The following is a 25,599-nucleotide window of genomic DNA, read 5'->3' as shown; positions in this document are numbered from 1 at the left end:
ACCACTCGCAGGGCATATAATCTCCAAATCCCCATTATTATTAACAACCCGGGCTGCGATGGTGCAGTGGTTAAGTAGCCTAAGTCTCTTATACCTACTGACAGTCCAGATGAACGGCCTGGGTTCGAATCCCTCTGTCACCTTACAAAAAAATCCACTTCCGCCCTCCCCTTATCTCCTAACACTACTGGTCTAGTAAAATCCCTGCCCGCCAAAAGCATAGGTGGGGGTTTTCGTAGCACCTGCGGGTCCCGGGAGGGTGGACCCCTGGTGTGAGCTTTCCTATATCTCAGTACAGGAAAGTTGATGTTCTTGTGATTTCCTTTTTGGGAATATTTGTAGCTTTAGGACTGGGTCTCTAGCGGCGGCGCTGTTACGCAAGAGCGGAACGGAACGCGTCTCCCGCGTCAGAACATTCAACCAAAGTAATTACTTCATACCCCGCGACGCCTCAAATAAATACTTTTTTTCTTTTTTTCTTAGATAAGAGTGAAGTCTTGCCACATAAATTTGATTTCATCCACGATGGCCAATGATTTGGATGAGGACGGGTACAATGACAGCAACCGCGCTTTTCTGCAGGCCTTCATGGCCCGCTCGACGATGACTTTCGAGGAAGCGAAGCCGGTGCTCGCAGCTATATTCTCGGCTCGTGGTGCGTTGACATACGATTTCACTTTTTTTTTCCCTCTGAAAATATTGCTAACTTCCCTGTGTCTTTTTAGAGGGTCGTGAGGTCCTTCCCGAGGATATCACACCGGCGGATTTTTCATCTTACATTACTGCAGCGAACACTGCTATCTCTCCTTTCGATCTCGAAATTCGGAGCATGATCGATCAGAAACCTAAGGCAAATCGTGACGGGACAGGACATGCTGCCCCTGACCGTGTCTACGCACTCGTTAACACTACGAGCGACCCTCTCACCCAGCTGGCGACGACCTACACCCCGGATGAAATTGCGTTTGTGAAGCGGGTCCTGGATGCCATGTTTGAGACGTACAACACGCGGCGCTGTGAGGCTATGGTTGTGACGGGAATACAGGCAATGCAGCTCGCCAGAGCTTCCGGCGATGCGAACCGGCGAGAATCGAATGGCGCGGCCACGCAGGCCAGCCAGGGTGGAGCAGCGCAGTCCCTGAGTATGTCGCAAGCAGAAACCATGATGAATCGACTGGTCGAGGAGGGGTGGTTCGAGAAAAGCAGCAAAGGTTTTTACAGTCTCAGCCCGCGGGGGCTCATGGAATTGCGAGGATGGCTGGTGGAGACATACAACGACGAAGATGAGGACGGGCACCGGGCAAATCGGATCAAGTTCTGCGCAGCATGCAAAGATATTCTTACGGTGGTGAGTGGCTCTATCTTAATCTACGAACTCGCATGCTATAAGGTCACTAACGGTTGCTGGGATTGTAAAGGGCCAACGTTGTGCCAACCGCGACTGTCCCGGGCGCCTCCATGATACGTGCATGCGTAACTTCTTCCGTATGCAACAGGCAGAGCAGTGTCCAGTGTGTAAGGCACCATGGCCGGGTGACAAGTTCGTTGGGGAGAGGGCTATCACGTCCTCGGAGCGGTACATGCAGGGGAAGAGGCGGAGCCACAACAGGCTTTGTGACAGTGGTGCTGGAAGTTCTTCGCGGAATGTCGATGGAGCGGACGACAGCGAAGATGAAGTGGAAGATGCAGTCGGTTGAGGGTTGCAGAGCAGTCGTTTTTCTAGGACTCGCGCAACAACAGCTCACCAGCCATTGTAGTGGCTGCGAACCCTATGCTTAGCTGTCGCCCAGTCGAGGGAAGACGCGCCATCCAGCGACCTGAACGGAGGTTGAGAAATGTCCAAGTTAGGCGTACAGTGGATCTGCATGGATATCACCATGACAGCAACTTGCCAGCTGCTTTGGGGTTACGTCCTGCAAGGATATCCGCTGCTGAAGGAAAAGAGCGAAGCGCCTGGATTCCCTCGGTTTTACTGTGCTTTACAAAAATGGTCGAGCTTGCTTTTTCAAAAAGGAGCTCTACGACTCGGGTTTATTAATGAAATCCATTACCCATGAGGCTCGTTAACACCTGAACTAGGGTTTCCTTCTTTCTAGAGCACAGATATCTGTTATAGACCAGAGACATCTATCCGGTCAAAACTAAGATTCCAGTTTGCATATCTTCATGTCTGTAATTGGAGCATTCTTCACGGTTCCTGCAGCTCAGAGGCTGGCTGCAGTGCACGGAACTATGGCTGTCAGCCATAGTTTTGCTAACGCACTTCAGTCTTTGCATCATGGGCTCTGCCTTTGCATTATTATTCGTTGCAGCTTCGTATTGTCTTTCTCACACCTGCTGCTACTCAGATATACTTAATAACAATAATAATTGTTATTACGTAGATGGACGCACTCGGTTCTCCGGCTACTTTCGGGGACCCGGAGGACGTCAGGTGCCAGGCTGCCAGCAAATCCGTTTCCGTGCTAGACCGGGAGGCCGAGAAGCCGTCGGGATTGTTTTTTCTGCGGAGCCCCTCGTGCTCCTTCCTTTCCGGGGGTTGGTGGCGGGCAATTGCCGGGGAAATTTACATAATCAAGCGGAAGGTGCGGAACGCGGAGGAAGGGAAGGCAGGACGCTAGAATCTGTGTGCAAAATCATTCTGCCATGATTTCAATTAATTAAATTAAAGATAAAGAAAATGACGCACAAGCAGTTTCCTGTGCAAAATGCCTCTCTGCAGAACGTGAAGATGTTTCACCGGCACTGCTCCCTGTGGCGTGGGGTCTCCGCGCCTTCCTGTTCCGGCTAATGCCATGGCGCCTTCCCCGCAACGGGCCATCCACGGCCCCCGTGGCTGCCAACGACGGTTCGGCGCCCGCGTGACAGCCCGGCGGCGATTTCCGCCTCGATCCTGAAGGATGCTCGCGCTTCGACGCTTTCGGCTGCCTCGAACAATGGCCGACTTCCAGAACGTTCGGAGGCAATTTCCATGGCTGCTCGGTGCTCAATAACACGGGTTTGGATTGATTTGTACCCCGTCCGTGACGCAGGCCGCCATCGCTCGGGCCGCCGTGCTCTGAGTAAGACATGCACGGGGTAATTAAACTCAATTGACATTTTGTCCCCAGCTTAGTTCCTGCGCTAGTAGCGAATACGAGCACCTCATGGCTGACGGGTCCTGTGTGCGGACGTATTTAAACCAGGATCTTACTCCAAGCTCCTGGACCTGCCTTCTGATTGAATCCCAGCAGGCAGGGGGAGTTCCCAAGACATTGGAATATGCCCCGTAGTTCTTCAGTGTCCTAGCAAGGCATTGATTGTGGAGGATAGCTTCTGTGAACTGAAGAAGGTCTCTAGACGGCCGCAACGGCCATTAGCGCGAAGATGCAGTCCAAGGTGAGTGTTTTGGCAGATAGATTGGAGAAGAGATCTCAATTGACACCTCTCGTAGCTTCTGAGTTTGCTTCTGCTCTCGCTGCCTGCTTCGTGTCTCCCCCTGGAAGAACGCGTGGCGCAGGTGGTGAGGGCGTACAGCAGGCCCCACGGTCTGCAGGTGCGCGACGGCAATCCGGGAAACGCAAGCCAAACCTACGAGACCCGATTCCCGGGTGTCACTTGGGACCAGCACAACTGGCGTCTCACGAGCACCGTTCTCGACCAGGGCCACTACCAGTCTCGAGGATCGATCGCCAATGGCTACGTCGGAATCAACGTTGCGAGCGCCGGTCCTTTCTTCGAGCTGGATACGCCGGTCGACGGCGACGTGATCAATGGCTGGCCCCTGTTTTCGAGGCGGCAGACCTTTGCCACCATCGCTGGCTTCTACGATGAGCAGCCAAGAACCAACGGTACCAACTTCCCGTGGCTGTACCAGTATGGCGGAGAGAGCGTCATCAGCGGTGTTCCGCATTGGAGTGGTTTGGTCCTCGACCTGGGTGACGGCAATTATCTGGATGCGACGGTCGACAGCTCGACCATCTCCGACTACAGCACCGTCTATGATTACAAGGCTGGCATTCTGTCCTGGTCCTACACATGGACGCCCAAGGGCAACAAAGGGTCGTTCAAGATCAACTACAGCCTCTTCGCCCACAAGCTCTACGTCAACCAGGCTGTCGTGCGCTTGGACATCACGCCCTCGACGAACACCAATGCCACGGTCGTCAATGTGATCGATGGCTATTCGGCTGTTCGCACCGACTTTGTGGGCTCCGGGAAGGACGGCGATGCCATTTACTCCGCAGTTCGACCATGGGGCATCAGCAATGTGACGGCGTACATCTACACGGTCTTGGATGGGAGCAATGGCGTGGATCTGTCCTCGTCGGCCATTGTGAACAATAAGCCCTACATCCATACCAACGACTCGTCGATTGCCCAGGCAGTCAATGTGGGTTTCCGCTCCGGGAAGACCGTGACCATCACCAAGTTCGTCGGTGCTGCTTCGTCCGACGCTTTCCCGAACCCGCAGCAGACCGCCAAGGACGCAGCCCTGACAGCCAAGAAGAAGGGCTATGACGCCTTGCTGCACTCTCATGTCGCAGAATGGGCAGCTGTTATGCCGGATGAGTCCGTGGACGACTTTACCTTCCCCGAAAACGGCACCCTCCCCCAGGACCCCTTCATCATCGAGTCCGCCATCACCGCCGTGGTCAACCCGTACTACCTCCTCCAGAACACCGTCGGTGAGAACGCTCTGAAAGAAATCTCGAACGCGCCCGTCAATGAGTGGAGTATCTCGGTGGGTGGTCTGACGTCTGACTCCTACGCTGGCCTCATTTTCTGGGACGCAGATCTGTGGATGCATCCTGGTCTGGCTGCTGCTTTCCCCAAAGCAGCCCAGCGCATCCCCAACTACCGCGTGGCCAAGTACCAGCAAGCCCGTCGGAACGTTAAGACTGCCTTTACCAGTTCGAAGAACGAGACCTGGTTCTCTGATTCGGCAGCCGTATACCCTTGGACGAGCGGGCGTTATGGAAACTGCACCGGCACTGGTCCCTGCTGGGACTATGAATATCACCTGAATGGCGACATTGGCCTCTCTTTGATCAATCAGTGGGTGGCCAGCGGGGATACCAAGACGTTCCAGGAGTCCTACTTCCCGATCTATGATTCAATCGCCACGCTGTATGCGGATTTGCTGCAGCCGAACGGAACTCACTGGACGCTGACGAACATGACTGATCCTGTAAGACTTCTAGCTTTGCAAAGCTTTTCTGGAATTGTCACTAATTATTGTTCTCAGGACGAATATGCCAATGCAGTGGACGCAGGTGGCTACACCATGCCTTTGATCGCGCAGACGTTGCTCTATGCCAACTCGTTCCGGAAGCAATTTGGAATCCAGCAGAATAACACATGGACGGACATGGCCTCCAACATCCTTCTCCTGCGTGAGAATGATGTTACGCTGGAGTACACGACCATGAACAACAGTGTCCAGGTCAAACAAGCAGATGTGGTTCTGGTGACATATCCGCTTGACTACACCTCCAATTACAGTTCCACCGATGCCTTGGATGACTTGGACTACGTAAGTATCTGACGTCTCGATCAAAAGTAAATCAATCGCTGACATCCTATCAAGTACGCCCTCAAACAATCCCCCGATGGGCCCGGCATGACCTACGCCATCTTCTCCATTGTCGCCAATGAGGTGTCACCTTCCGGCTGCTCTGTGTACACCTATGCCCAGTACTCGTACGATCCATACGTTCGCGCACCTTTCTTCCAGTTCTCTGAGCAGCTGGTCGATGACTATACTCTGAACGGCGGAACCCACCCGGCATACCCTTTCTTGACCGGCCACGGTGGAGCTAACCAGGTCGTCATCTATGGGTATCTTGGTCTGCGCCTGCTTCCCGATGATGTCATTCACATCGACCCGAACCTGCCTCCGCAGGTGCCTCATGTCAAGTATCGTACTTTCTACTGGCGTGGATGGCCGATCCAGGCAAGCTCCAACTACACTCACACCACGCTCAGAAGAGCTGCGCATGTGCAGGCGCTTGACACTGCGGACCAGCGATTTGCCAAGACGGCGATTCCTGTCCAGGTCGGATCTGGAAAGAACGTGACTGTGTACCAGCTTCCTGTCAATGGGCAGCTGACGGTTCCCAACCGCCAGGTCGGGTCGAAGCTTACGGTCCCTGGCAACCTTGCTCAGTGTCAGCCTGTCCAATCCCAGGACAGCTATGAGCCTGGCCAGTATCCCATGGCTGCCGTGGATGGAGCCGCATCAACCAAGTGGCAACCGTCCTCTGCTGCCAACACCAGTTCCCTGACGGTGTCTCTTCCTCAGTCTGAGTCGGGAACCATGGTGTCGGGCTTCTACTTCGATTGGGCGCAGGCACCGCCTGTCAATGCGACCGTGGTCTTCCACAACGATACATCGGAGGACCCACTGTCTGCATCGGCTGGCGGGCAGTACTTCGTCACGAACATTAACAACATCACCCTGTCTAGTCCCTATAACCCGCAGGCCAACAGTGCCGATGCGATTATGCTTCCGAGCAGCAACACCACCAACGTGACCCTGGCCCAGCCCGTCCCGGTACCGCGTTATGCCACTCTGTATATCACTGGCAACCAAGCGCTCAGCGAGAGTGACGTGCAGGCCCAGAACGGCACTGGCGCGACGGTTGCAGAGTGGGCGATTCTGGCGAGCAACCCTCAGGCGGGATTTCCAAGCGAAAAATCCCGGTGCGAGGCGTCGGTAGCCCGGCTCTGGCTGGACTGCATGCTCGGCGGGTGAACAGATTGGAACGAAGATGATCTAATGTATTTGTTGTATATATACTGTATATAGATTGTCGTTAGACAGTCGATATCTGTTTGAATATATTATATTATATCTATTCGTATATATTCGCCTTCCTCCCGACATGATGACATGCCGAGTATCTTTAGAGGAATTCTAAAGGCAGACCGACAACCGTGTTTGTTGAAACGTCAAATTGACTGCATCTGCAATATGCATTATTATTCTCATGCTTCTATTTTCCTTGGTTCCTGCACCATGGAGATTGGAGAAAATGGTTGGGAGAGTGGTCCTCGAAACTACGAATAGAGCCCTTTGCCTTCGCGTCTATCTGTTCTATCTCTCAGCATGTTTATCAGCTTTTTGTACAGAAGTTCTTCGGATTGACCAGCCATCTCTTTCGTCCTTTCACGGCAGAGGATGTGCTCAACAGCAACTAGGGTTGTTTGGTCACGGGTTGTGCATAAGCCTGCACAAGCTGATTAGCAGCTGAGGTTGGTCCCTAGATCCCCCGCAAAAGCAGATACGATCTAACATTATCCCGAGCATGGGGTTACGGACTGATTCTCGGTCAACTATAGAACCTACCCCGCATCAACTCAACGATTGAATTGACGGCGAACATCGATATAAAATCCGGAGCAACTCCTAGCAGATGCGATGGCTGGTTCCTATTCTTTGACATTAGCGTCCATGACGCTGGAACAAAGGTCTGTTGTCCGCTTTCGGTATCTTGAATGAGCCAGCAGGATGAATTCCGTGCAGCGCTTGTTGCTTCTTCTGGTCCTTCTCCTCTCGGTTCCAACGCAAGCATGCACCAGCGACGAAGACTGCAATCTCAATGGCATCTGTTCGCCAGCTAACGTCTGTGTCTGTGACCCGGGCTGGCGCGGCGCCGATTGCGGCGAGCTCGATCTTCGACCAGCGACGAAGAACACAGGATACAATCTGACGGGGGAAGGTACGTCGTCCTGGGGAGCCAAAATCGTCCACGACCCTTCGGACCGTCAAGTGTTCCATCTCTTCGTCGCGGAGTTCACGCATGGCTGCGGCCTCGATTACTGGTCTCCGTACAGTCGGATCGTCCGAGCCAAGTCGATTCATGGACCGGCAGGACCTTACGACTTCGAGGCGGAGATCGTGGGAACTTTTGCGCACAACCCGACGGTGATATACAGCGAAGCAGACCAGCTATATCTGCTGTACAACATCGGCTGTCCGATCACTGTGCCGGACACATGCCAAACAGTGGATTTTACCTGTGGGCCGGGGAACGATATCAACGGTGAGAGTGGCATCTCCGTCTGGTCTTCTCCGGACCTCTATCAGTGGACGTCTCACGGCCAGGTCTTTCCCGGCGACACGAACGGGACCTGGGATGCGGACACCACTAACCCTTCGCCATTTCCGCTCTACTCCGGGTCCAACCAAACGGATGCTATCGTGCTGGCCTACCGCGGCTGTCCCTACAACTGCAATGGCCCCGAACTCCTCAACGTCGCCAACGCACCTCACTTCACGGGACCATATACACGCGCCCACGCGAATCCCATCTTCCCCGAACCGAACGAAGATCCTTTCATATGGCGCGACAAACGAGGGAACTTCCACCTGCTGACACACTCCCTCTTGCCAGACGGGGGGTTTGGCAGCGGACCCAACGTCGGCCGTCACGCATACGCCCGGTCGTGGGACGGACCCTGGACATTCAACAACCACACAGTTGCGTTCACCACGGAGGTCAACTTCACCGACGGGACGACCATCAATTACTACCGCCGGGAGCGGCCTCAGCTGTTCTTCAGCGAAGACGGAGAGATGACGCCGCTGTTCATGACAAATGGCGTGCAACAGCAGGATTCGCCGGCGAGTTATACGCTCATTCAGCCCATAGGCGATGCGGCGGCGGCATATGAGAGGGAGGTGGTGGCATATACATAATTACTGCACATACATATGTAATAATCAGGAACGATTTGATTGATTTTGATCGGAAGACTCTTAAGCCTTAAGAGAACTTGGATATATATATGCATCCATAGTGCAGACTACAATCAGACACTTACTTCGGTAATATGGCGAACTATTATGGACTAATACATTGGACGTTACATAGCAACATAACACATTTCACTCTTGTTCTTGACTTAATAAGTCAGTAAAGAAAAAAAAACAGGTATAAATAAATGAAGTGGGGAAGTAATTATTATTCTTCATTTATTAGTCTGCATGTACTATTAATTTGTACTATTAATATCAAAAAGAAGTGGAGTTTGTTTCTTTCTTTTCTTTTCTGTTTTCTGTTTTTTGTTTTCTGAGTTGAGAGACAGACAAAGAGACAGAGAGAACATAAGGTTCTATCTATCTATATACTGTATGTACTGTACATGTATGTACATGCGTGCATGTATGTATGTATGCATATGTATGCCCGTACGTAAGTATGCTGCTGAATCGTCAGGCTTTATCATTTCCAGCCTCCTCGCGGAGGACCTCTTCCGTAGTGCTGACGAGAATGTCAAACGCGCGGCGGATGTGCTGCTCGTCTGCAGCCGGGTTGGCGCTCACCACGCGGATGGCGTAGATCCCGGCGACGACGGTTGAGGTGAGGAAGATTTCTCCGCGCGAGTTGATCAGCTCGTAGACTTTCTTGGTCAGAGCGTTCGATGTCTCGTCGACTTGGGGGGCATGATGAGGTTTGTCCGAGCTCGCGCCGTTGGTGGCAGTTAGGTTCGTCGGATTCCGCACGCGCAACACCGTCAGGGCAAAGGCTGGCTTGGTGACAATCTCGAAGAGATCGGCCCTCTCGCGTACTAGGCTCGCGAAGATGTTGCCAATCCCGATGGTTCTTCGAATGTACGCCTTCAGTCCCTTCAGACCGTAGCTGCGCATGACGAACCAGACCTTCAGAGCGCGGAAGCGTCGTCCCAAGGGGATCTGCCAGTTCCGGTAGTCGGTGACTATGCCCTGGTCAGAGTACGGATTGCGCAGGTAAGTCGGTGTCATGTCAAGGGCGTTTGTCAGGTCGTGACGGTTGCGCACGAAGAGACAGCTGTTGAAGTTAGAGAACAGCACGTAAATAAATAACCCTGACGGAGACACCTACCTGCAATCAAAATTGACAAGCAGCCATTTGTGCATGTTCATGTTGAAGCTGTCCACGCCTTCGGCAAAGTTCTGCGTGATCGGCTGATACTCGTCTGCGACGAGAGCTGCGCCCGCAAACGCCGCATCGATGTGCACCCAGATCCTCTGCCACGACTCCTTCTCCTTCAGAACCGCCTTGATCTCCGCGAAGCGATCCACCGCGCAAGAATTGGTGGTTCCCATGTTCAGCGTGATGAAGAACGGGTCGAGCCCGTCCTTTTCGCACTGTTCCAGCACCGCACGCAACGCCTCTCCGGTCAATTCCATGTTATCTTCCAATTTGGTAGGGATTGAACGGAACCTGGTCCCCGCAATCAGAGCGGCCTTGGCAATGCTGCTGTGAGCCTGGTCGCTCCCGAGGGCGACGAGTCTCGGCCTGAGGTCCATGATTCGGTCTTCGTATTCCCTGGTGCCCTCCTTGAGGCCCTCAGCCAGCGCCTTCTCACGGACGCGGCGTTCGCGAGCGGCGATCAACATCGTCGCCACCGACTCGCTAGCGCTGCCCTGGATCACTCCACCACCGCGATTTGCGGACGTGCTCAGGAAGCACTCTGGGAGTGCCAATGCTTTGCCAAGCCAATCCATCATGATGGTCTCCAGCTCTGTACAGGCGGGCGAGCAAATCCAATTGAATGCAGGAGCGTTGAATGCGGCGGAATACATCTCACCCAGGATGCTAGGATAGCTGACGCCGGACGGGAAGAATGCCATGAAGTTGGGCGACTGCCAGTGAGTCAGGCCCGGCTTGATCTTGGAAGCAATGTCCGCCTGGATCTGAGACCATTCTTCAGGCTCTTCAGGTGGGTTCTCAGGAATCTGAGGGCGCAGATAACCTGGTTCGACTGTGGACACGACGCGCTGAGAGGGGAGGGTATCAAAATAGTCGGTGACTAGATTCGTGAGTGAGCAAGCGCTCAGAATGGATGTGCAGCGTCGTTGTTCACAGTCATAGCTGCATTTTTAGGAGACGACTGAAGTGTCTTGTCTAACTTACTGTCATCAATGGCTGCGTGGGCCGCAGCTCTAAACTGCTCGCGATCCATGTTGATTGAATCGCGTGTGCGAGGTGTTAACGGGGACTTAACAGGCTCTAAGTCACAGAGAAAAAAAGCCACGATCTTCCTGTTCAGATTGGAGAGCTCTTCAGTTCACACTGCAGGTGCTGTCAGAAAAAAAAAGAGATGGTGAGATTTTAATCTATGAATGCAACATGGACAGTGCTGACAAAGAAACAAAGGTCTCTAGTTAGCTGGAAGAACCTCAACCAAATGACCAATCATTATCGCCAGGAGAGATATACAACATTCACAAACAAGCAAGTCCAGACTGTCAGTACGTCCAAGCGTTCATCTGGACAAGGCTGTTACTGGAATGTCTGAACTGACTGCGGTGCCAACTCCGACTGCAGTGACAGCCGCGGCGGGGCATACTCCGGAATAATTCCGGCCCCACGTGCCATCTGGCTTATCGGAGATAAGCATTTATAAGCCTCATCTGGAACTGCTTCTCTCTCTCTTTACCTGTTTCATCTGTATGTTGCTTTTCGTACTTAGAAGGGATAACCACAATGGAAAAATCCACTCTGTTATTGCCAGAGTCATTACCTTGCGCTTTGAGATCATGTCCTCCATATGTGGTTTTTCTGCCACTCTCGACTAGTGGGGTGACAACTGATAATCATGCAAGGGCCCGCTTAGTTATAGCATGATGCGTCTAGTTCCTCTCTGAATCCACCTGTGGAGTTTGGCTTTGTATGTCTTTGAAATTTACGCATTCTTGTACGCCGCAGTCAGCTTTTCAGAAAAGAGATCAACCAAAATAATTACACGGTATCCAGATGTGGTGTGTCTAGTCCATAATATGCTGCATGGTAGTACAATCCCCGAGTCTAGACCCCTGGCTGCAATCCTGCATGTCGATCAGTCATTTATGCGAGCATCCATGCTCGGAATATTATTTAGCTCCGTCGACCAAGAACTCTTTGTAGTACAACGTCAACAAAGAAACTTAATCTATACAGACCCGTTTGAATTAGAGCAATCGGTGACTGGAGCAATCTTGATCTGTCACAAAGGATATCAGATTACACAGGGGTGAATTTGATTTGACAGGTCAGACAAAGCAAGCTTCTTGTCTCTATCAACCTTGCTGGAGACCGTTGGACGGTACTTCATATTTTTTAGTTATTAGTTGCTCCTTAGTGAATACCTCATATTTTATGTTAATCTCACTTAACAGTGGATTTTTTTGACCATCCTGTTAGGCTGATTGCCCCTGTTGAATCCTATATACAGATGGTTGAACCTGAGACACAAGTTAAGACTGGTTTTAACAAACTGACATTTTGGCTGTTGTTCAAGGTCCACTGACTGTTTACTATGAAATACAGCTTTAGAGTCAGCTACACCATCAGCACAGCAAGGCCACGACAACAAACGCCATTCTGCCGGACAATCAACCAGGAGGAGCCTCTTTCAGCAACAGGATAATGGACTTCTCTATGAGCGAAGACATGTCTCGTTTATACTCTACTAAATCTGAACATATTAGTAAGATTGGGATATAAATAAGTAGTACAGCCAACAATATGGGTTTTCTTATAAGTATATAAATGTACAACTAGTTGCCAAGTAGGATTCTCATAGTAATGTGCTTGATAGTAGTTCTGGATTTATATACTGCTTCGAGAATATAGAGATACGCAGAATGGAATGGATCTCGTGAAATCGAGCTGCGCACCCTAGTTATATGTTTTTTATTGTTGACACAAACACATATATCTCTAGAAGTTAGATCTGGAGTGGTTATCTATCCCCGTACTTGTCGAGTAATTATGCCCACTAATCGCTGAAGGAGTAACGTAGTAGAGATACAGAAAGATATTTGCTTCTGTTCCAGAGAGTGCTCGTCTTGATGATGAATGAAGTAGGTTCAAGTTATTCTCACTAAAGGAGAAGACCATCTTAGTATATCTACGTGAACATTTGAAATTATCGTACTGACAGGATTCCTTCCCTGACGGTGTTTACATAAGAAGGTCACCTGCTAGGCCAGCTCAGGGCTTAGGGCCAAGGGCTAGGGCTTGGGAGCAGTAGCGACCTCTTGTTATTCTGTTGTCGCAATCACGACCTCAGTCACTGGTCTTTCTTCCCTAATCTCGACCTCTACTTGACCATCTTTTATGATCCGGTTCTTCGCTCAACCTTCAGGCTCGCTTTCTTTGCGGACACAACGAGATTCCATCTTCCTGGCCGTCGAATGCCCGGATATTGATTCCTTTCAGAGGGATTAAGCCATAAGTCCTGCGTGGGCTCGTACGTTTCAGATTCAACTCTCTCTTTCCTTAATCTTCAAACGTTCAAATTGAGGCAATCTCTCACGTGGTGCGCTGCCAATATCCATTCACCCACCTCACTGCCATCACTAAAAATTCATATTCTGACCACGTCAAGCCAAAACTTCCCTCGATACTTTACAGTTCGTATTTGTCAATTTCAAAGAAATACCTTTCTGTCTTTACATCTTCGTCACATTGGCAGGTATTTTCTCTGTTAGCACATATTTTTTTGCCAGAAAATCTCAAGACAAAGAAGGTGTGAGTTCTATTTGGCATTATCTAACTGCCTCTAACCTTGAAACAGCACGATTAAACCGGATCACCCTGTTGAAATCGCCCCAGGTCAATATTTAGCGACGCATCCTCCAGTTGAACGCCTGTGTCACTGACGCTTTGAAATCATCAACATGACTTCCGATCCATTGAATACAGTAGCGCCTAATAGTGAGACCACGCCAAAAAAGGATAATCAGAAATCGGATACTGTCCATGTTGTCGATCCCAACGGAGATGTGACTCTTATTCCCGGAAAATGTGGCTATGCCATGAAGATCCAAGTATCTTCTCCACATCTCACCCTGGCCTCACCGGTATTCAAAGCGATGCTCAGAGGAAACTTCGCAGAGGGGAAAGCTCTGGCAGAGACAGGAGCTATTGAATTGATGCTTCCTGATGACAACGGTGAAGCAATGTTGATCTTGATGAACCTCATTCATGGAAAATTTTTTAGCGTGCCAAAGGCCATTACGAGAGGCCTTATAGGCGAAATAGCTATTTTGGTGGACAAATATCAACTCCATGAGGTTGTCCACTCCTACACTGAGACATGGATGTCTCCGCAGAACGGCAACCGGGCGAGTCCAGCGACAGAGTTTCGTACCAATACAGATTACTACAAATTCTGCCTCGAGGTTGCCTTAATTTTTGGCAGCGAAAAGGTTTTCCAGTTGGCAACAAGGAAGCTGATTCTGCAAGCGCGAACACCCCAAATTGGGAGTCGACTACCTGCCTCTTCTGCTGTCTTCGGTAAGTGTGTCACCAATAAAACATGATGAGCACGTAGACTTATAATGCCAAAATAGAAGAGATCAACGCTCGTAGAGAACAGTTGATCTCTAGCATTCTCAATGAGGTCGTTCAGATGAAAAGCACTTACGACTGCTCCAATGTGGTCAAATGCACTGAGGAATGTGACATGATGGTTCTGGGGGCCTTTTCAATGGCACTGAACAAACTACACCAGCTAGCATACGGAGATACCGGAGAAAAATTGAGGGAGGTGTCGGTAAATGATCTCTTTGAAGAGGTCAAAAATTTGCGCATCCCTTCATTACATTTTACTGCTGAAGGCAACTATAGGCGTTTCGAGCGAGTCAACGCTTTTGAGTATCAGGCTCCTGTCCCTAAGTGCGGCGCGCCGAAAATCAAGCTAATGGAAGCCGTTGCGAAGATCATGGACAGCGAGCAGGGACTAAATGTGAGAAGCTACAAGAAAGTTTGAACAAGGAGTCAAAGGCAGATGTTTTCAAACCGATAACTTAAGTGGTCGTTCCCAATACGAGGAAGGATGAGGCGCATGCATTCATTTCAGTCATCTGTGAAGTCAAGATGTTTCGATTGAATCTTAGGGGGAATGAGATTTGTGCAGCACATGAGGGTCCAGATTGTTTTTCATCCAAGATAGTCCAGGGAAAAAAAGATAGTGTTGTTATCCAGACTTCAGAGGCATGCCACCTCGTCAGATAGTCTAACAATTAATTTTCCACTTGGTCACCAGTAGCTATCTGCTTGCTGTATACTTGATGAGCGTGTATCTGAATTGTCGGCAAGATGGAGCAAAGATGGCTTTGCATCACTTGGTCAAATATGAGAGCAAGTATAAGAATAGCCTCTTATTCCATTACTTTTGCTGTTGGAATTAGATTTATTTCCTTACAGGTAAAATCCTCGATGATATCTCTTTACGAGGTGAAAAATGTTGATTCCTGTCCTGCCAGCAACCCTTGTCTGAGCATTTACACCTCTCCCCAATTCCAATCATAGTTTTATTCTTTTTTTATAGTGTTTATTTCAGGATGAAGTCTCTATTTTCGCGCATGCGATGCTTACTATGTATGTACATTACATGTACATGTATACATGTATAGATCCTACCCTCTGCTATCAAAGACCCGTCCATTTCTCCAAGGCAAACACTTCGTCCCCCTGTCCCTGGAAAGGTAATGCATCGTGTTATACGTTGAACGTGGATGATAAGTTTAGATTTTGAATTTCGGAGGTTGCTATTTGTTTTTTTTTTGTATTTACAGGACGTGCTGAGAATATAATCAGTTCAGAACTTAGCCGGCTATATTATTGTAAACAAATTCTTAGTAGAATGTAGTCGAGTCAGCTGTACTTCAATGCCGATATCTTCGACTTGGCCTTTTCCAGTGGACCATGCCGCTTTCCATCTTCCTGTTTTTGATCCTCTGGCTTTTCGCCTTGTTGCTCTCCATCCTCCTGTTTTTCTTCTTGTTTTCCTTCCTCCTGTTTTCCTTCTTCTTGATTCTCTCCCTCTTGTTTTTCACTGTCTTGTTTTTCTTCCTCCTGCTTCCCTTCCTCTTGTTTTCCTTCCTCTTGTTTCTCTCCTTGTTTCTCTTCCTCCTGTTTTTCTTCTCCCCACTCATCGTACCACTCCTCCTTCAACTCTTTCCCTCCAACCGTTAATGGACCTGTAGGTAAAAACACAAACAGCAGCCGGCACCAGTCCGTGTCACTCCGGTTGCGATACGAATGGCTTGTGCCTCTTTGTATGCTGACATCGCCCCTCCGCATCACTCGGCTCTGTCCACTGTCCAGCAGGAGTTCGACCTCGCCTTCGAGCACGACGCCGTAATCCAGACTGATGGTCCGATGCATCGGCGTCTCCTTGCTTGGTCGCATATCGACGACTCGCATGACCGTGCCGTTCTGCGGCATCAATCCCGGTGGCGTATGCAGGTACGAGTCGTACACGGCCACATCGGCCTCTTGATCCATTTGAATAGGGAATGTGTCTGTCGAGTAGAGCATGGCAACCTCTCCATCGTCACCGGCAGTCCGATTGGGGGCGCATTCGGGGACTCGGCTGGACGACAAGAACACTGCTTCGCCATCATTGTTGTGCGTCGTGATGTAGCGACGGACAAGAGGCATTCGTTTATGGGGTTCCATCTTGATTTTCTACTCTGCTTGCCGGCGAGACATCAATTGGGTTGTTGAGCTGGGAAAGATCTTGGCAGAAGAGATCAAACTGATGGATAGATATTCAATTCGATAGATGTGATCCAACATGAAACTCAAAAATACTCACACGACTGGCAGAAACGACGGTCACAGCATGATGACGGATGTATCGAATTGGTTGAAGTTCAAAGAGAAAACGTCCTCGCCATTTGGCTATACTGAATTACTCCTATCCTTGGAGACGGACGAGTTCTACGAGTTCCACGGTTTTTTGCCCCATACGGAATGACCTCATGGTACCAAGCTTATGCACTGGTCGGGTAAAACGATCTAGTTTCGTTGTATTAAACGTGGATTGGCCGTCAGCGTATGAAATAATGTTCATGTCACTGCGGCAAAAAAAAAAGAGCCCACCAGGTTGAGTTTCCGCTCTTACTGAGAGCAAGATTTCTAGAACGATTTTGAGTTTAGGGATGTCGGTATACTTGTCAGTATGCTTGTCATTATACTTGTCAGTGTACTTGGCACTTATTTTGTTGACATTCTTGTTGACATTCTACAGATATACTCAGATGGGAACTTGGAAAAGTGCAATATCATGTTATCAAGCCATTACATCATAGCAGATACAGCGCAGATACAGCAAGAATGGCAAAAAAATTATAGTAAGTGATATACCTAATTAGGAAACCTGACACGAGAGTGGATAAAGACTGTAAACTTCTTGGCATAGACCAGGTATTTTTCTCGAGAGAAGCGAGAACTGGAAGGCTTGTTCATTTTATCTTGTTATTTATTATTATTTATTTTTATTGTCTAGATACAGACGGAAGGTGTGAAAACTTTTGATCTATGGTTAAGTTACGAAGTATATAAAAAGAAAAGAAGTAGCATGAGAAAAGATGTTCATATTGTTATCTATCAACAATTTCATGTAGTGTAAGCAATTTCATGTAGTGTAAGCAATTTCATGTAGTGTACAGGACCTCGCAATCAATAGTGCCATTGTATCCTTATTTCCCCCGCCATCAAATAAATAAAATATGTATGCCCTAACCGAATCTCTGGAGAAATAAATTTCATGTTCCCCTCTTTCACTCGTTCGTCAGACTACAGCCCGCAGATCGCGATTCTGAACGAGCTTCGCAAAGAAAAGAACTACAGCGCCCGTGAGAAGGCTGACTCCTGAATAGATGGATAGCGGAAGATAGCCGTATTTACCGGCCAGTTCTCCGCTGACTGGTATTCCTGCGAGCGACCTACGGCTGGTCAGCAGCGATCAAGAAGACAACAACAATGACAAGAGTTCCTTACGCAAGCGCAGCCGCGGTCATCACAAATCCCAAAGCCGTTCCCATCGTCTGTGGCGTTGCGAGTTGAGCAGCACAGGCCTGCTGCAGCGAAAGAATACCCTGGGGATGGGAGTTGTCAGCCGTAAGGCCGATAATACAACGGGCATGAAAAAAGAAAAACTCACTCCGGAGGCAAACCCGTACGCAGCAGAAAAGATGACAAGTCCTGCAACCGACGTCGCGGTGGTCCAACACAGCGCGATGATGCCAGAGAAAGCCGTCATGATGATGCACAAGTTGAACTTGCCATAGCGATCGGCCACCAGACCGGGAAGAACCCGCCCAAAGAACGAGCCCCCGTTGAGAATCGAGACGGTGTAGAAGGCCAGGTTTTGCGAGAACCCTCTGGTGACGGCGTAGCTAGTGACGAAGAAAAACGGAGAGAACATGCCAAGGTAGTTGAAAAAGAATCCAAGGGCCGTAAGGAGCATCGCAGGCGTCTTCACGATGGTCCAGTCCCACTTTCGGTTTCCAGCAGGTGTGCTCTGCTGCTTTTCGGCGTCTGACTTGTTTTGTTTCTCTGGGGAACGGGCGATGATGCTTGATACGACCAAGATGACCAACATGATGAAGCCCGAAATGCGCATCGTCCAGCCAAAACCGATATTCGGCTTCTTCAACAGCTCGTTCACGATGATGGGCCACACAACGCCCCCAATGGAGGACCCGGCGACGGTCACGCCAACGGCGACAGCACGTCGCTTCCGGAAGTACTGGCTAACGAGCGCAACGGCCGGACAGACGAGTAGAGTCATGGACAGGCCAAGGAGGATACCCTGAGCGAGGATGAATTGCCAAAATTCCTTGCAGAGAGAGGTCATCATCATCGAGAAGGCTGTTGCAATACTGCCGAGCCAAAACATTATCTAAGACGGTTGTTAACAGGCTGTCATGATTGCAAGTCAGGCAGGATGACCGACCACTGGCCCAAACAGATCAAGGATCGGACCGGTGAAGAGGGAGCCCGCAAATAGCAGGAAGATATTGATCGATCCCAGCCATGAGACGTTGGACTCTGACTCGTTGGAAAGAAGGCTCGCTTCGTAGTACTCCTGGAACACCCCAAAAGCATTCCCAAAGCCGACGGTGCAGAACATCACCCCGAACGAGCCTGCGAGCGTGAGGTTCGCCCGAGTTCTAGCAATGAATTAGCAATCATAGGAGATTCACAAATCACTTGGCCCAACATACGTGAACTCGCTGGGAGATTGCGGTTTGGGGTGGTGGACAACGTCGGGCGACATTGGCGGCTCCGACTCAGTCGGGAGGTTTGTCTTGTCCATCTCGTGCTGAATTCGCATGCTTAACAATGTTGCAACTGCTGGAGGTGCTCAAAAGTTTGAGAGATCAAATACTTGAGGATCTATGAGGATGGCTGATGGTTGGAGAGTGCAGGCTGGTCCATCCTCGGAGGACAGCGCATTTATACGCTGCTCTGGCGAATGAGTCTTCCATGGTTGGACTGCAGTCGAGCCCTTCAGCCTCGGACCTTCCGCGGACTCTCATGCTGACTACCTGTAGGTGCCTAATGCTTTCTTTGTTAGCCATGATTTGGAAACTGCGTGATGGTGATACAGGCTCGGAGTGTCCGCGGAGACTCCGAATGCGCTATGCCCAAAACAGTCACAACATCGATAAGGATGACATACAACAGTTCATTGCCATGCAGGAGTCATTTCTCTTATTTGAATTAAACAGTGGCCTCTGATGTCTCTGAACATAATTTCAGGCGTCAGATCATTACTTGACTCCTGCGACCTAGCAAATTTACTCCTCCGGACTGCATCATCGCCATCATCAATCTCCGAGACTGTCCGGAGATTGTGAACCATGTCGACGAAGAGAAAAGCTGATTCTGAAGGAACTGATGGAAAGCCGGCGGATGAAGTCCGTAAACGAGTCCCAAGACAGGACCCCGTGTCCTGCCAGACCTGTCGGACCAAGAAGTTGAAATGCGACCGCCAGCAGCCATGCTCGAATTGCAAGACGCGTCGAGTCCCCTGTGTCTATGGCACTGGCGTTGTTGATGAAACAAGACTTGTTAAGCCAGCAGCGCATGATGAGAAGACGACAACCCCGAATATCGTCGTTGATCAAAGAGTCGAGGCCAAGCCTCCTCCAGCTGCTGAAAATGCTCCTAGTCGAATTGCTTGCCAAGCGCACTTATCGCGAGAAAGCAGTGAACAGCAGATGACGGCAGATTGGCTCGAGAAGATCGTCATGGGTCCACATATTCTTCCTGCGCTGCCAATGATGCTGAAAGATAAAGTGATGTCGCCCAGCTCTCCAGATGCCAGCCAGCATAAGATGTCGAGGCGGGAGAGCGACATATGTCTCATCCCACGTGCTCAAAACCCTGCACACAGCGCCTCTGCAACCACCAAACTGACCTCCTTCTTACCAAGAGAGTCAGAGACCCTTTCTCTGTTCAAGTACTACTTGGATTACGTCGACTATCTCTACCATGTCATTGTACCAAGTCGCGTCCAGGCTCAGATCAACGATATCTACCACTGCGTGCACAACAATGCACCAGTAGATTTGAACCATCTGGCCCTTCTTTTCAGCATCCTTGCTGCAGCGTCATATTTCTGGCACCAGGGCACCGGCAATTTCTCCGAATCACCCGAATACGCAGAAGCCCGCTGTCGTGAATTCATATCCATGGTCGGTGCAGCCCTGATCCAAAGCAACTATATGACATACCCTACCATCGAGGGGTTCCAGGCAACGGTCATTGTCGCGCATTGTGTACCCTATACCGACACGGACTCTTCCATCGCTTCTTTATTCGTCCATGGGACGATGGTCAATCAAGCAAAGCACCTTGGCCTCCACTGCACTGATTCCCCCCGGTACGAGGAGGAAAGAAGAACCCATGGCTTTGACCCGGTGGACGTGGAAATGAGACGGAGGTTGTGGTGGCATCTGGTCGCCTACGACTGGTAGGAACAAGCTCTCTCTTCTTTTCCACAAGGTCGAAACGCTGATTTTATCAAGGTTGATAGGGTTTCTGAGCGGTCCACAAGAGCGAACATATCTCATACACCCGAAGCATATGAACGTGAAACTTCCAGCCAATATCGAAGACGAGGATATTGGCAAATTTCAGGATGGCTACTCACTGCCGGAGTCAGTCCCAACGAAGATGTCCTACGCCAACCTACGTCTGAAACTGGCGAACTGGTGCCGGGAGATGGTAAATGAGACTGCAGTTGAGCATTTTCAATGTTTGGAAGTTAGCTACGACAAGATCCTGGATATGGACCGAAGACTGAATCAAATCTACAAAGAGCTCCCGGACTTCTTTCGGCTGGATCCTGTCAACCGAAGACGATATGCAAAACTCTATCGGGAGCGACCACAAATCGCATGGCAACGACTTCTGGTTCAGCAAGGGTTCCACTCTCGAGTATGTCGATTACATCGTGAGTATTTTATCAGGGGCGCACGAGATCCGAAGTATTCCTATTCTCATGTGGTTTGTTTGCAATCTGCCCGTCGAGTCATCGAGATCAAACGCATCATGGACGAGGACGAGGTCAGATTCACGCCCAGCAGCTCAGTGGTCTGGTCCGTGATGCATCACGTCTTCATGGCGGCTGTGATCCTTCTGATGGATGTTTGTTTTAACTGGGATGATATCCTGGCCGACAAACGGAGGGAAGAAGTCTTGGACGCCTGTCGAATGCTCGACAAGGCGCAACAGAGCTGTTCCCTGGTCCGAGAAGGTATTAATGCGATGATGGGGGTTTTGCAGAAGTATTGGCGGTTTGGAAAATCAACAACCGCATCAAACACTAATCAACCCGAAACATTACATGCAAGTTCAACATGTGAGAGGAATGATGGCGTTGCACAAATGCAAAATAATCCTGTTTCTGCCACTGTTGTTTCCACGCGAGAGGCGGGTGGAATGCAGGCCCCTGCAGCAGAAGAGAAAACTGCCATCACTTCACTCCCAGCAAATGAGACATTTACCGCTGATTGCAGCGATCGGGGACTGGAAGATCTATGGTCAGAGTTTCTGGACAGTGGTGCTACCTTGGGGACTGACCCTCACGACTGGATGGGGTTGTTGACAGAACTCACCGAGGTCAATGTGCCTTGTGAGTGATCTAGTAGCATGATCTGTGATATTTAAAAAGCACGTGGCAGTGAAAGAAATGGAATTTGGGGCTTACTGGAGTTTGATATTTTTATAGTAATGTAGAGCTGATATATTCAACCTTACTTAACATTAATGAATAATCCATCGGCCTTGTTATTATCAGTTCACTCATATCTGTAGAAGACCTCGCTATTTGCCACCTAAATTGGCAATTTAAAAAAAATGTTGTTTGTGATGATCAACATGAAAACGAGCGCCCAGGATGGATGGCCTGCAGGGCTGTATGGCTTCATGCATGGAGTAGATTCCAAAACCGGTTTAGGGCTTATATACATGAAGCAGTGTGCCTCGTATTTGTATGTACTACATAGAGAATTACCAATCAATCAATCAATCGAATCTGAGGCTCTGAGCCAGTTGTCTACCTTTTTTTTTTCGAAATTGTGGCAGAAGCCAACCTCGTGTCATGCGGTGATGTTTACCGAATGTGGAATAATGCATCTGCATGGTTGCAGGGGTGCGTTCCATATACGAACATACCTAACATGTAGTTTTCAACTCTCCGGGTAGTAGTCGACTTCAGCTGATTTCTTGATTGATTGACTCTTGAACTGCATTTTTCAACCTGATTTACAAGCATTTCTTGAAGGGAGAATGCGACATGACTTTGAGGGAGTTTTATATGTAGGAGGGTTTCTTTCCTCATCCTTTTTAGTCTCGGTTGCTTTACATTACATGTAATCATAGTAAAAATTCTATATTCCAGATGGAGATAACTGTAGGCCAGGTTTCTGGACTGATCGCCTTTGGCGTCGTCGTTGGTAAGTAATCTCTTGGCTATCATTACGATCGGATACATTTTGTCTTCTTCTTCCTGCTGACCTGTCTGTCTATCTAATTAGTGCGAATCACTTTCCCACTGATCCTGTCGTTGATTCTCGCATGGCTATTGCCCAGTGAGAACAATGCTGTGACTTGGTGTGCAACGTTACTTCTAATAATACTTTTCGACCGTCTGACTGCTCCAGGTCCGTTGCGAGTCGTTCGCTGCAGTCGACCTTATGGCCCGCAATCCTCCAAACCAATGCCGCTGCGTCGAGAAAAGTCTCGCGAATGGTGCTCTCCCTTTCCTGGCTGACCACGCTCAGTCTCGGTGTGGTTACAGTGACAGGTATCATCACTCCGCTGGGCCTCTCTGATCGTGTCGAGCCCATCAGCCCGCGAGCGATGCCTTTCGTATACGCCCCGGATAAGTCGGCCTTTGGACTGGTCACTCCGCCCCGTCCAGACATGCCGTTTTCGCGGCAGTGCGGTGGCATCGCTGCTTTATCGTCTGTCCTGGATCGCAGGGGACGGACGCGTATGTCCCTCCCGGCGGGCCGGACAATATCGTTTCAGGCGCAGGGAATTATTCGACACGAATACCAAGCAACATAACCGACATCTTTACGAGTGCCACCTCGCACAACGGGAGCACCGTCTCTGGGATTTTCGACATGCAATATCGGCAGTATTACCCCACCTCCCAGAGCCAGGTCGACAACAACCAGTCGTATACGGTGGGATACTTTCGCAGCGTGGACATTCTTCTTCTCCATGATAAAATCGAACCGGTTGAGGGACTCATCGTCGATAGCGAAAACGGCGGGATTGGGTACCGCAACCATACCGTCCCTTCTGGCCTTCAAGACGGCGCCGTTTGGGACGAAGATATCACTTGGATTGAGCCGGTTACCCAATGCGTCGATACGAACCTCTCCATTCATTTCACGATCAACTATACGGACGGTGACCAGATGTCGTTGACCAATATCTTCTTTCAAGACGAAGGAGGGTTCGCGGATCTGCCACTGCAGGGCTACGAGTGCAATACCAAAAACCTCCAGGAGAATCCGGATCTGCTCGGTCGTGCCGCACAGGCAGCATGGGCTCACAATGCTCTGACCATGGTCGCCCTCAATCTGACGACGTTCGACGCACTCTCGAGTCCGAGAAACATGACTCTGGGAGGGAGACATCCATTGCCAACCTTACTTAGTCCTGATTTCAGACCGGATTCAATCCAGATCACTCCACTGAGTGGCATTTTGTTGTATAGCTCATTAAATGCAACCAATATAACGGATGCCCGTGAGTAATAGATATATATATTTCAGATAAATATCCAACACACAGGTTGACTCTGACTAGAGAATGTATGTGAAAATAGAATCCTCCCTGAGTCTAGCAGTGCAAATATCGATACCGTTGCAATCAATTGCGGCCTTCTCCTGGTGACCCCTCAACGAGCTGACGGCGGAGATCCTCGCATCTTCCAGCAGTTGAGCGCATGGAGTCAGCGTCTTTACGTCTGCTCCAGCGCGGTCCGCGCATCCATCAAAACAGTCGGCTTCAAGTTCAATGGAACGGCCGACCTCGCTAACTTGGACGTGTTGAACGTCACGGCCAAAACATACGGAGACGAGCCGGAACCCCTGTGGGCAATCGAAGATACCGGCCAGGCTGCAGTCCTGACATCCCCTCTTTGGGGACTCGTCGACGACCGATACGAGAAGGCGGAGCATCTGTTCACTCGTCGATCCGACGGTCTCTATCTTCCGTTCTGCTGGCAGGGTTATACCGGCTTCGACAACCTCTACGACAGCATAGCGGGGAGCAATGGTTTCCAGATCGCCATGAACAGTGTATATGGAATGTCAAACACGGAGGCAGTAACACTGTCCCTCCCGGGCGGTATTGTCCTTGCGGATTATACCGGAAGGCAAAGTGTTGCCATGCAGCAGCTGTGGAGCAGCCTGTCCGGGAGCGCTGCGAGCTGCTCCAAGATTGTCAACTTGATCTATACGGATCTCATCGCATCCGCGACGGTGGGGACCAAGAATACAATCTCTTACCTGGTCGTGGACCACTCGCAGCGACCTGTTCCCGTCCCGCCCGGAATCAGTCGCAGCATTCTCGTGACGCCGCTCTCCAATGTCATTCACTATGACATGCTGTACGCTATCCCCGCCATCGTCTGCCTCGTCCTTTGGATTCCCGCGATCGCCATCACGCTGGTCCTCTGGATTGCGTCGGGCTTCTCATCGCCAAACCTGATCCAGCTCCTGAACCAGACGGCAGCAGGCCGGATCATGACGAATCTGATGCAGCCGGAACTGTATGACCCGTTGGCCTCGACGAAGACGTGGCTGAAACGGGCGGGAGAGACGAGAATCAAGGTCCAGTTTACGAATGGTGAGGATCAGAGTATCAGCAAGGATGGGAATGGACCGGCGGATCAGCTTTTACAGCATGATCAACGTGATTCTCATTGAGCTGTCCAGTAGCAATTGAGCTGCACGTCTTATGCGTGTGGTAGTCTATCATTCTGTCAGTACTAGATATTATATCTCATCACGGTCTCTCCGCCTGGCGCCATATATATATTTGGAGCATATTCCGGAGTAGAAGGCGACAGGATAAATGGCAATGAAATCAGAGTAGACCATAGCTTTTCTAAGCTTAGACTCCACCATCGAGAATCGGATCCTGGTGATGTATCTCGTCCGAGCACAGTTGATGCTCTATGTCCTCGGTGGAGACTAGGCCGCTTCGGGCTAAGAATCAGCCGGATCTTGGCACGGATCGCTGCTGACACATCCGGTGGATCCTCACCGTCTCCCGTCTCCCCCGAGTTGCGGGACAGCGAATGTGACATCGCTGC

The 25,599-nt window shown here is 50.0% G+C and overlaps 8 protein-coding genes across 8 annotated transcripts; 5 read left to right on the top strand and 3 right to left on the bottom strand.

Moving 5' to 3' along the window:
• Window positions 1-525: 525 nt before the first annotated feature.
• Window positions 526-1,697, top strand: T310_0634 (DNA repair protein Nse1; the record flags this gene model as incomplete). Its single annotated transcript, XM_013476475.1, has 3 exons — window positions 526-655; window positions 726-1,348; window positions 1,419-1,697. 3 exons carry the CDS (start codon window positions 526-528, stop codon window positions 1,695-1,697), a joined length of 1,032 nt encoding a protein of 343 aa, XP_013331929.1.
• Window positions 1,698-3,366: 1,669 nt separating this feature from the next.
• Window positions 3,367-6,736, top strand: T310_0633 (acid trehalase; the record flags this gene model as incomplete). The annotated part of the gene is made up of 4 exons (XM_013476474.1): window positions 3,367-3,378; window positions 3,434-5,170; window positions 5,228-5,515; window positions 5,570-6,736. 4 exons carry the CDS (start codon window positions 3,367-3,369, stop codon window positions 6,734-6,736), a joined length of 3,204 nt encoding a protein of 1,067 aa, XP_013331928.1.
• A 756-nt stretch (window positions 6,737-7,492) lies between these two features.
• T310_0632 (uncharacterized protein) lies at window positions 7,493-8,683 on the top strand (the record flags this gene model as incomplete). Its single annotated transcript, XM_013476473.1, has 1 exon — window positions 7,493-8,683. The coding sequence occupies one exon, from the start codon at window positions 7,493-7,495 to the stop codon at window positions 8,681-8,683; it is 1,191 nt and encodes a 396-aa protein (XP_013331927.1).
• Window positions 8,684-9,199: 516 nt separating this feature from the next.
• On the bottom strand, window positions 9,200-10,932 carry T310_0631 (Aromatic-L-amino-acid decarboxylase; the record flags this gene model as incomplete). The annotated part of the gene is made up of 3 exons (XM_013476472.1): window positions 9,200-9,794; window positions 9,849-10,779; window positions 10,884-10,932. The coding sequence occupies 3 exons, from the start codon at window positions 10,930-10,932 to the stop codon at window positions 9,200-9,202; spliced, it is 1,575 nt and encodes a 524-aa protein (XP_013331926.1).
• Window positions 10,933-13,633: 2,701 nt separating this feature from the next.
• On the top strand, window positions 13,634-14,727 carry T310_0630 (uncharacterized protein; the record flags this gene model as incomplete). Its single annotated transcript, XM_013476471.1, has 2 exons — window positions 13,634-14,252; window positions 14,309-14,727. The coding sequence occupies 2 exons, from the start codon at window positions 13,634-13,636 to the stop codon at window positions 14,725-14,727; spliced, it is 1,038 nt and encodes a 345-aa protein (XP_013331925.1).
• Window positions 14,728-15,614: 887 nt separating this feature from the next.
• Window positions 15,615-16,421, bottom strand: T310_0629 (Uncharacterized protein; the record flags this gene model as incomplete). Its single annotated transcript, XM_013476470.1, has 1 exon — window positions 15,615-16,421. One exon carries the CDS (start codon window positions 16,419-16,421, stop codon window positions 15,615-15,617), a length of 807 nt encoding a protein of 268 aa, XP_013331924.1.
• Window positions 16,422-17,538: 1,117 nt separating this feature from the next.
• T310_0628 (MFS monocarboxylate transporter) lies at window positions 17,539-19,086 on the bottom strand (the record flags this gene model as incomplete). The annotated part of the gene is made up of 5 exons (XM_013476469.1): window positions 17,539-17,692; window positions 17,748-17,845; window positions 17,911-18,651; window positions 18,706-18,922; window positions 18,977-19,086. 5 exons carry the CDS (start codon window positions 19,084-19,086, stop codon window positions 17,539-17,541), a joined length of 1,320 nt encoding a protein of 439 aa, XP_013331923.1.
• A 529-nt stretch (window positions 19,087-19,615) lies between these two features.
• T310_0627 (C6 zinc finger domain protein) lies at window positions 19,616-25,210 on the top strand (the record flags this gene model as incomplete). Its single annotated transcript, XM_013476468.1, has 9 exons — window positions 19,616-20,730; window positions 20,786-21,894; window positions 21,934-21,989; window positions 22,158-22,252; window positions 22,644-22,717; window positions 22,799-22,874; window positions 22,925-23,256; window positions 23,295-24,026; window positions 24,087-25,210. 9 exons carry the CDS (start codon window positions 19,616-19,618, stop codon window positions 25,208-25,210), a joined length of 4,713 nt encoding a protein of 1,570 aa, XP_013331922.1.
• Between the last annotated feature and the right edge of the window lie 389 nt (window positions 25,211-25,599).

The sequence above is a fragment of the Rasamsonia emersonii genome, assembly GCF_000968595.1.
Source record: "Rasamsonia emersonii CBS 393.64 chromosome Unknown ctg1118621759689, whole genome shotgun sequence".
Classification (NCBI taxonomy): Eukaryota; Fungi; Ascomycota; class Eurotiomycetes; order Eurotiales; family Trichocomaceae; genus Rasamsonia; species Rasamsonia emersonii.
The sequence above is the reverse complement of the archived record's forward strand: the minus strand, read 5'-3'. Positions and strand labels throughout refer to the sequence as shown.